Genomic DNA, 9,779 nt, shown 5'->3' with positions numbered 1-9,779 from the left:
ATATTTTTAATATCCTAAAACAATTAAAATCTTATTCCTGCTGCTGCTAGGGAAAAAATAAGATACTGCAGATTAGAAAAGTGATGCAAGGAGAAATACATTTCATAACAGCTTCATCCCAAATGTAGAAACATCAGCTAAAAATGGTTAGCAAAAAGAAAGAAAGGGGAAAAAGGAAAGAAAACAAACAGTTTAAAGGTCAGTCTGACTTTTCCAGTAACCAGCTGGGTTTCAAACTTGGATCATCGCTTCACAACCCCCCCCCCCCCACATTGAGTTTTCATCACCTGATGTCACAAAATAAAAATTCTGATATATATATCTATAGATAGATAGATAAGTCAGCAACAGTCAAAATTTACCTGGGAAATTGTGCAGGGAATCATGCCTCAAGGCCTGCAGTAGATACTACAGGGGAATAAATGGCATTTCCTTTGGGCAAATTCATTTAAATAGGACACCAGTGATACCTTTTTTTTCAGCTGAGAGTTGCAGTAAAGGCTGAGGCAGAATATCTACAAATTGGATTCTCTCTCTACTCTACTCAATATCCCATGATATTCTGAAACAGTACACAAATAAGAATAAAGGAGCATTATGGTAACATACTATTTTTAAATGCAATACTTTGAAATATGTCACAGGTTTGTACATTAGATATAGTAAAACAATGATGCTGCCATTCACCAGGGTCTGTGGTTTTCTTATGGCAACTTTAGAATAGGCACCTTTTCTCCCTAACCACCCAAAAAATATCACTTCTAACAAACAGAAGCAAGAGCAATGTAATGTACATGTTCTGCTGCCCATCACAGAACTCTTTATCAGTGTCTGGTAGTTATCGTCACACATTTGAATCTTCATCCGTTATACTGGCACTAAGAGAGAGGGTGGCAAAGTCTTTAAACATTTCATCCTCCTTCAGCATGTGCTAAAAAAAGGATCAAAGGGAAAAATGAACATAAATACTCAAAATTAAGAATTCAAAACTGCATAATTTCAGGAAACTTAAATGTGATCACTATGAAGAAGAGCCAGTGGAGAGGACAGTGGGAGTTAACTGAGCGTTTCCCCATTCCAAGGACATTTTGGACCCTGGTGTAACTACAATAGCCCCAGGGCTGCTGCACTCAGTATGGATGAGGACATTTGGGACCATTTCTTACAAGGGACTGCCTAAGGCAAAGGTATCAAAGATACAGCTGCACACTGGATCTAGCCTGCTGAGCTCCCTTATCCAGCACCCAGGGGGGGTCTCATAGTTACCCCCAGTAGGTCTCATAGTTGACCAATGCAGTTTCCACCTGACTAGCCCTGCACACAGGGCCCGGGATGCACGCCGCATGCAGTGTCTGCTCCAGCCCATCCAGGATCCACACTGTCCTGGACGAGCCAGAATAGGCACTGCGTGCAGCACTGCCAGACCAGCAGGGGTGAATGCCATGTGTAGTGCACCTCCCTAACTGGCTGGACTGCCACTGCATGAAGCATGGGTCCCAGAACAGGCTGTAGATTTGGCATGCACAGACCAGCCTCAGGCCATTCATCTGGCACATGGGGCCAGAGGAGTTTGACATTCCTGGTGAGGGCATATTCAAAACTCAGACATTTAAGCTCTTTCGGCAACATTTTAAGGGCTTACAGTCAAGTTGTTGATGCCTTCGGAGAATGCTCCTATCTGCCTCACAGTCCCTTCTGAATCTTCCATCTATAGGGAACAGATGATAAGAAAAATTAATGTACACTAACACATGGTGGTGAGTAAGTAAAGGCATTGAGCAATATAGGTGCTTTATTATGCTGTGCATGGGATGAAATGAGGGGATGAATTCTGGTACTGTAGGAAAAGCTAATCGTACAAAGTTAAAGGTCCCAAATCAATGCATATGCAGTTTCTATTGACTTGTGCCAGGAAACATTTTGGCAATTCTGGGATGTTCCATGGCTGATAGTGACAGTGTTACACCATCTATTTAGAGAACCCCGAGGGAGGCAGAGGAAGCCACTCAAACCCAACTGTTCTGCCACAAAATCTGAATAGCAAATGCTGGTTCACCTGCTCTAGCCGATCCAAATCATCGTCATCATACACTCGGATATCCAAACCAGGCTTAAACCCCTTCTTGGCTCCACTCCCTGATGCCTGTCCCAACTCCATCGGACACACATACTCTTCCACATCATCTTGCTTCTTTTTTCTCAGGCTTCCAAAATTGCTGAAGGCAAGTTTCTTTGGCTTAAAAATTAAAGTGAAAATTTATAAGTAGTCAGGAATTCCATAATTTACAGAATCAAGTCTCAATGTCACCTTTACTTCCTGCATCATATGTTTAACTGAAAGCAAATTTGGAAGAATGAAATCACACAGTTCTCCTAAAAACAAGTGTCCACGGAATATTTCTCAGCTAACTACAACCACAGCCTGACGAAAATCAATGACCTTCTCATTGCTGGTTTATTTGTATAGCAATAGCCTCACTGTGGGTGCATCTATGAATGCAATTAATGCGATGCAATAAACTTTGGAGCAGTATGAGCCAGAGGAAACTGCTCCCAGGTGTAGCATCTATATGTGCACATGGGAGAGCAGCAATTTGAACCAGTGCAGAGCAGGCCCCCAGCTGGCTGGGCTGACTAAGTACAATGCACGCCCACAGAATCTACATATGTGTTTTGGCGTCAATGCACCACAAGACTGTACCGTCACTGTAAGATAGTACTGTCAGAGGAGTTAATTTGTTACTGCACCCTAATACTTCTTTACTTCACATGTAGAAGGTGACGCTTTGTAGATACACCCCATGTTAAACACTGAACATACACAGCTTCTCTCTCAATTGTCTTGTAATATAAATGTGCAGGAGAAAAGGTGGGAGAAATATTAACCACATACACATACCTGGACAAGAAAATGATATCAGGGCCATGATATTAAATGATTTAACCAAGATATCATAGATAGTCTGTGGTAGAGCCAAGATTTGAACTCAAATTTCCCAAGGTCTAGGGTCCTCGCTACTCTTGGATCCGAACGAGGGCTTGAATCTCTTGCGCGTCAATGAGGGGTAAGGACACACAAACAAGTTACTACGAAGTAGAAAGGGAGCAAGGTTTTGCAGTGTGCCAGCTGCACACGCATATTCTTACCTCAGTGAAGAGAGAGGTAAGCTGCAACAGGCTAGTTTTTGCTCATTGGATAAGGGTAGGCACAGAGCCTACTGCAGAGCAGCTGAAACATCTTAAAACCCTGACTGCTCAAGTAGCTTGTTTGTGTGCCATGCTCTCAGCCTCTTTCCATAGATCTCTTTGCTCTCTTTTTCCCCCCAAAAGCCTTACTGAACAGCAGTCAAACATTGCTCAATCCAACACGTATACAAAGGAATGTACAACCACTGGCCTACCTTCACTTTAGCAGTAGCAGTTAAAAGGACATAATCTGGAGATTCCATGGTTTCACGCTTTTGCAGCTGGGCCTCCTGGCCAATAAGTAGATTGAAGTGGGTTGCCAAATGACGTCTCAGCAATGTCTTGTTTGGTGGGATGTTTAACAACTGAGCCATTGTTTCGACATTGAAACGGGGCTCCAAGACCTATTAAACCATAGAGAATCAAAATTAAATCAATCATCTTTGACTAGTTTTTGAAGACGCTGGTCATCATGCCAGGCTTTTTTGATTTGGAGAAAAACAGGAAGGAAAAAGTGTTCACTATTTATTTGGTTTAGAAAATTAATTTCTTTTCACAGTGTTCTATCCAAAGGGAGACAGATCAGCAATCAAGAGAAGAGGAGAGTAACTTATCATCACATTAGAAACATGCATTCATTTATCATGAAAGATTTATTTACTAACCTCTTTTAAAAAATAGTCCTCTGATAGGAAGAATAGTGATATAAAACTTAAAAGAGCCTCTTATAACTGACCCAATAATCTAGCATGTAATTTTTATTTTGGGTTGAATATTGGAAAACTTGTTTAATGAGTTATTAATGGAAAACTGACTGGTATTCAACGAAAGTGAGGTATTTTCCTCACGCAACCTGCCAATTTCTGCATTCTACATTCAGATTTTAAGAAGCCAATCTACCTGTGAAGTTACTTACAAGAGGCGGGCAACAAGAATGATAAAGGGGTTTGAAGGCACTTTAGAGAACTAGGTATGTTTAGCTTAGAGAAAAGAGACAATTGTGGGGGGGGATATGACTGCAGCTTTCAAATATCTGACAGGGTGCCATAAGGGAGAGGGAAAACAAATGTTCTCTCTCTCTTGCCACAGAGAACAAGGCATAAAGCAACAGCTTCAAACTGAAGCAAAGTGGTCTTAAATATCAGGAAAATGTTCCTTGCTGTTAGAATAGTGAGGGAGTAGACTACATTGCTCAGTGAAGTTCTGGATCTCCTTCACTGGAGGCTTTCAACAGGAGGTTGGATAAGCACTGGACAGACATTCATGCAGGGACTGGACCAGATGACCCTCATGGCCCCTTTCCACCCTATAATTCTAAGTTCCCCTTGGAACTTGGGCTGGCAGGCATTAATATCACAATATCAAAATATAAAGATGCCTTCTACTTATGACAGTGCCTGACACCCAAATGGAACACAAAAGTATTTACAAATTACACAAAAGGAAGCAGGCATTTTCCTACCACTCACTCCTACCACAAGGTGTAGGGAGGAATTTAGCAGCTGTCTAATAGCATATAAAAATAGTTGCAAGAGTTCAGGGCAAGAAGTTGAGAATGTCTTATCTGCTCAAAAATGCAGAGTGAGACTACAAGTATTCAGATATGTAGTTAAAGTAATTTTGGCCAAGATATTACTATTTACAAAGATTCCTAATAATAACAAGCCAGCTCTTCATCACAGCCTATTGGACACGCTGGCAAAAATGGTGAATCTTGGCCTCTGAGAGACGTTAAAACAACAGCTTAATTGGGATCAAAGGAATTTTATGCCCCATCCCAAACATCATGCCTCTTTCCGTGCCAGATGGAGCTCCCCCCAGCCGGATCCTACAGATTGGGCAGGGGGCAGCTCTGCCTTAGACCTAGGGCTGCCCCCAGCAAGTTTGAGACCCTGGATCATAGGGCAGATCTGAGATCCTGGACTGGCCGGGGTCAGGGTGGATAAAAATCAATGATTTTTTTTTTAATATAAAAAAAATCCAATTTTTTTTTTTAATCTTCAATAAAATACTAAATTTATCTTGTTTCAAAAATACAAATTACAATCAAATCTTATCACCAACATGCTAAAACTATATTTAGTCTCATAAAAATGAATTAATGGCTCTGTCACACTCACACACATTGAGTTACCTACCAATCAAACATGGGCATTCATTTCAGTTTGTCATCTCCTGAAAAAAGCTCTAGTCTGTCTGTCCAGCTTAACTACCAGCCCTTGCTTCTTGAAATTTCTGGGCTTTCAGTTTGTTTCTCAGCAGACTAAAGTCACATGTGCAAAGACAGACTGGGAAGGATTGCTGTTGTTCTGTGCTTATGTGGTAGTGGAGCTGGGCCAAGTAAGGCAGAGGAGTTAGTTAAGACAATGTCTTAAAAATAGAGAGACAATATAGGAAAGGATGGAGGCAGAATAGAAAGGAACAGTGGAGTGGACTGGAAAGAAAAAAGGAAGACATTATTCAGTAATACACACATAGCTTCCTATATTCCCCCACACTTTTGCCACAGAAAAACTGTCAAGGCTTCTGGGCATAAGAGAGACCCTATCTGGGAATATTTTGAAGAAATTCCTTCCCTGGGTAAAAAAGGAAAATGTGTCAAGTGTAAGCAGTGCAAGAAGGAAATGCAGGGCCTAGTTGCAAGAATGAAACATCATAATGAAAACTGTTTATTGGGAGAAAATGAAGTGGATGTGTCTGAAAAACAATGTGGATCAACTGGTTAATAAATTAAATAATTCACTTTGCAATGCATCATTTTTCAAGGCTCTCTCTGTGCCTTTTAATGTAAGTGTGATTTAACACACAAATTCCCAAGCTGTTTGCTATGTTGGATGTTGCTAGAAAAAAAGTTAGCTTAGCTAATCCTTATGGCTTGTTTAATTAGTTAACTAGGTTTAGAATCTATCACCCAAGTTTACACATACAGAAAGCTGCAGTAAGAGGAATCCAGAGTTTGCCAGTTGCCACTGGGTGTCGGTTTCTTATTTTACATTACATAATACAGGACCCTTATTTTGGAACATCATGCCCCCGACCCTAATGGTGATGTCATAAGTGTATTCCCTGTTTTACTTCAGCATAACTCAGCTTTCCCAAGGGAAGTCCTATACTTGTCTCAAAAAACAGAAGTGCCAGTGAGTTCAATGGGGCTTACTCCAAAATTAAGTGCACTCTAAGTGCTGTCAGTCTTAGGTTTTTTAGTAATTTGGAATCAGATCTGCAACCTTGCTGAAAAAAAATGTAAACGATTAACTAAATAACAGTGAGAACAACTGAAAAGAATAACTACTCAAAAATCATTTTTGTTTCAGGATCCCATTTAAGCATAAGAGACTTTGACTGTCTATCTGCAATAACTTCAGAGTCATCCGTTGGTACTTTTAGCAGCAATGCTGCAACTAAACTAAATGTATTTCAGACATTTATCAAGTAGAAGGCAAAAGATTTCAATCATCCAGTAAAACCACCACCATGGGTGGGGCTTGTAGTAAGGACCAGCAAATACTAAGACGACACCATAGATGAAAGATTGCTCGGTTCATTTATGCCACAAATTCTCCTTTTCACATTGTTAACAATAAACACTTCATTAACATGGTTGAGTCCCTACAACCAGGCTACACTCCACCTGGTACAGCAGACATTGGTGGAAGGTTGCTAGATACAGCATATGAGAAGGAACTTGAACTGTGTGCAAGAAATACTGAGGGGAAATTTGCCAGTTTAAGCCTTGATGGGTGGAGCAATGTACACAACGATCCAGTAATATGTGCCTGTGTGACAACAGAAGGTGGGGTTGCGTATCTTTCAGAAACAATAGATACATCAGGAATTGCCCACATGACAGAATATTTTTAAAAAGTGGCAGTGAAACCTGTAATAAACTGTAAACAAAAATTCATCCGTCACGTGCACAGTTTTGTCACAGACAATGCTGCAAATGTGGCAAAGATGAGAAGATACTTAGAAGAAGAAACAGAAGGATGCTCCTTAACAACATATGGCTGCAGTGCCCATTTAATGCATCTTTTAGCCAAAGACTTAAGTACTTCTCCAGGAATAAAAGAAAATGTTGTTGATGTTGCAAAATACTTCCATAACAACCATTCAGCTTCACTGAAGAGAGCAAACTAATTCTGCCTCAAGATATTCTATGGAATTCTGTGGTTGATTGTTTTGAACAATTTATTAAGAACTGGCCTATTCTCATAAAAATTTGCGAAGAAAACTATGATAAAATAGGTGGAAGCATCTCATCCAAAATATCTAACATTGGATTAAATGAGGAATGTAGAGGATATGCTCAATACACTGAAGCCTATACCCATAGCCTTAAACAAACTTAAGAGAGATTGTTGCTGCATTGCTGATGCTGTCGAAATTTGGAAGGCACTTCAAGAGACACTGAAGAAAGAAATACCTAACTTTTAAAAACTGGATATGCAGCTGGGCAGTTCCAGGCCTCTTAGCTGATTGTCAGACCCAGCTCCAAAGAGTCTGGGGTCTCAAACCCACCCTACATCCTGGTCTTACAATCGGCTGCAGGCAATAAAGAAGTGAATAGATCAAGCACTAACTTCACCTCATTTTCTTGTGAACATTCTCAACCCCAAATATAAAGGTAGATGCCTAACTTCTGAAAAAGATACTGCTGCCATGGCATGAGCATCTCAAAATCAGTTATGCCAGTCATAATAAATTTCAGGACTGGAGGGGAACCATTTAAACAGTACATGTTTACTGATGATGTTTTGAATAAAGTCACTCCCCTGAATTGGTAAAAATCATTAGCCAGGCACCCTGAACCAGAAATTCCTTCAGTTGCTAAGCCAGCTTTTCACAGCAATATCTTCTTCTGCAGATACAGACAGAATATTTTCATCATTTGGTATTATTCACCCAAAGCAAAGAAATCGACTAGGACTTGAAAAAGCAGGAAAACTCATATTTCTGCTTCGGTCTATGAATAAAGATGACAATGGGAATCGGGAAGATGAGATCTAGTTGTAGAAGTTTTACGGACAGCATATGTTCAATGCTGTGACGACTTGTCTGTTAGAGTTCATAAAATTTGAAAATTAAAAGAAGAGTTTAAGGACAGATGTTGTAAAATGCTGTATCGAGTTGTAAATGAACATGTTTTAGTGATCAGATTTACACCATTGTTTAAGAAATATGTGAAGAAATAGTGGGAAACCTGATTTAAATCAATTATCTGACGAGCAGAACATATACACAGGTAAGTGACAGGGGCCAGGGTAATGCTGAAGGTAGGGGGCCAGTGCACACATCCACAGGAGGCCTCAAATGCCTCTACACAAATGCCCGTAATATGGGAAACAAGCAGGAGTTGGTGTCAGCCTCCTGCTAGCTGACACCAACCCAGACATAGTGGGGATCACTGAAATGTGGTGGGACTCAACGTATGACTGGGCGATGAATGTCAAGGGCTATAGGCTGTACAGGAGGGACAGGACAGGGAGGAAAGGTGGGGGCATGGCACTCTATATTAAGGAGGAATACACATCCTTGTCAATTAGCAAAGAATCAGAGAAGGGGCAATCTGAAGTGCTTTGGGTTAGAATACAACGCAGCCCAGGGGAAAGGGACTTAACACTGGGGGTCTACTACAGACCTCCCAACCAAGGGGAAGAGCTCGACCAGGAATTCTTAAGTCAGCTCACGGAGGTAGTGAAGTCAAAGGACGTGGTCATCATGGGTGACCTGAACTTCCCAGACATCTGCCGGGAAGAGCAGGCAGCCAAGTCTGACCGCTCACATAGGTTCCTAGCCAGAGCGCAGGACCTCCATCTAACCCAGGAGGAGCACAGCTCCACCAGGGGAGATGCCTTGTTGGACCTGATGCTGGCCACGGGAGACGACCTGGTGAGGGGGCTGCAGGTGCTCGACCACCTGGGCAACAGTGATCATCGCCTGCTGGAATTCACCATCCAGCGCAAGGTGGCAAAGGCCTGCAGCAAGGCAGCAGCCCTAGATTTCAGGAAGGCAAACTTCAATGAGCTAAGAATAGTTGGGGAAGCACTGGGATCCCAGAGGGGAGGAGAGCCAGGTGTCCAAGGAGAGTGGTCGCTCCTTAAGGAGACGATCCTCCAAGCCCAAAGGGAGGTAATCCCAACACGAATCAAAGGGAGCAGGAGGGCACATAAGACCTCATGGCTCACCAAAAGCATCCGGGAATGTCTTCTAGCTAAAAGGGAGGCATACACCCAATGGAAAGGAAGGGCCATCACCAGGGAGGACTATAATGCAGTTGCTCAGGGATGCAGGGGGCAGCAGTCAGGAAGGCCAAGGCAGAGATGGAACTGGGACTAGCTTCCCGGATTAAGGACAACAGGTCCTTTTTTAAATACATCGGGGGTAAAAAGAATGTTCCAGGTAACGTGGGGCCCCTGCAGGACACGCTAGGAAATTTGGTCGTCACACCAGACGACAAAGCCAACATATTTAACGAATTCTTTGCCTCCATTTTCCTATGCAGGGACCAAAATAGTCACCGCCCCCCCCCCAGGCCCCCCTTAGATCCCAGGGGAGGCGCACCTAGGCCAAGGGTTAGTGAGGGAACTTCTGGA

The 9,779-nt window shown here is 42.1% G+C and overlaps 1 protein-coding gene across 16 annotated transcripts in view; it reads right to left on the bottom strand.

Moving 5' to 3' along the window:
- Positions 1 to 428: 428 nt before the first annotated feature.
- Positions 429 to 9,779, bottom strand: part of PPFIBP1 (PPFIB scaffold protein 1) — a 207,340-nt gene continuing 197,989 nt past the window's right edge. For all 16 annotated transcript variants that reach the window (XM_090043702.1, XM_090043703.1, XM_090043700.1 and 13 more), the window contains 4 exons: positions 3,402 to 3,590; positions 2,057 to 2,236; positions 1,643 to 1,708; positions 429 to 931 (listed from right to left, as the gene is read on the bottom strand). In XM_090043702.1, coding sequence (XP_089899828.1) covers positions 845 to 931; positions 1,643 to 1,708; positions 2,057 to 2,236; positions 3,402 to 3,590 — 522 coding nt within the window. In that variant the 3' untranslated portion in view covers positions 429 to 844. The remainder of the gene's footprint in view (positions 932 to 1,642; positions 1,709 to 2,056; positions 2,237 to 3,401; positions 3,591 to 9,779) is intronic.

This window comes from Crocodylus siamensis, chromosome 4 (assembly GCF_052110815.1).
Source record: "Crocodylus siamensis isolate JL-2025a chromosome 4, ASM5211081v1, whole genome shotgun sequence".
Taxonomy (NCBI): Eukaryota; Metazoa; Chordata; order Crocodylia; family Crocodylidae; genus Crocodylus; species Crocodylus siamensis.
Note: the sequence above shows the minus strand (reverse complement) of the source record. Positions and strands in the feature narration are given on the sequence as shown.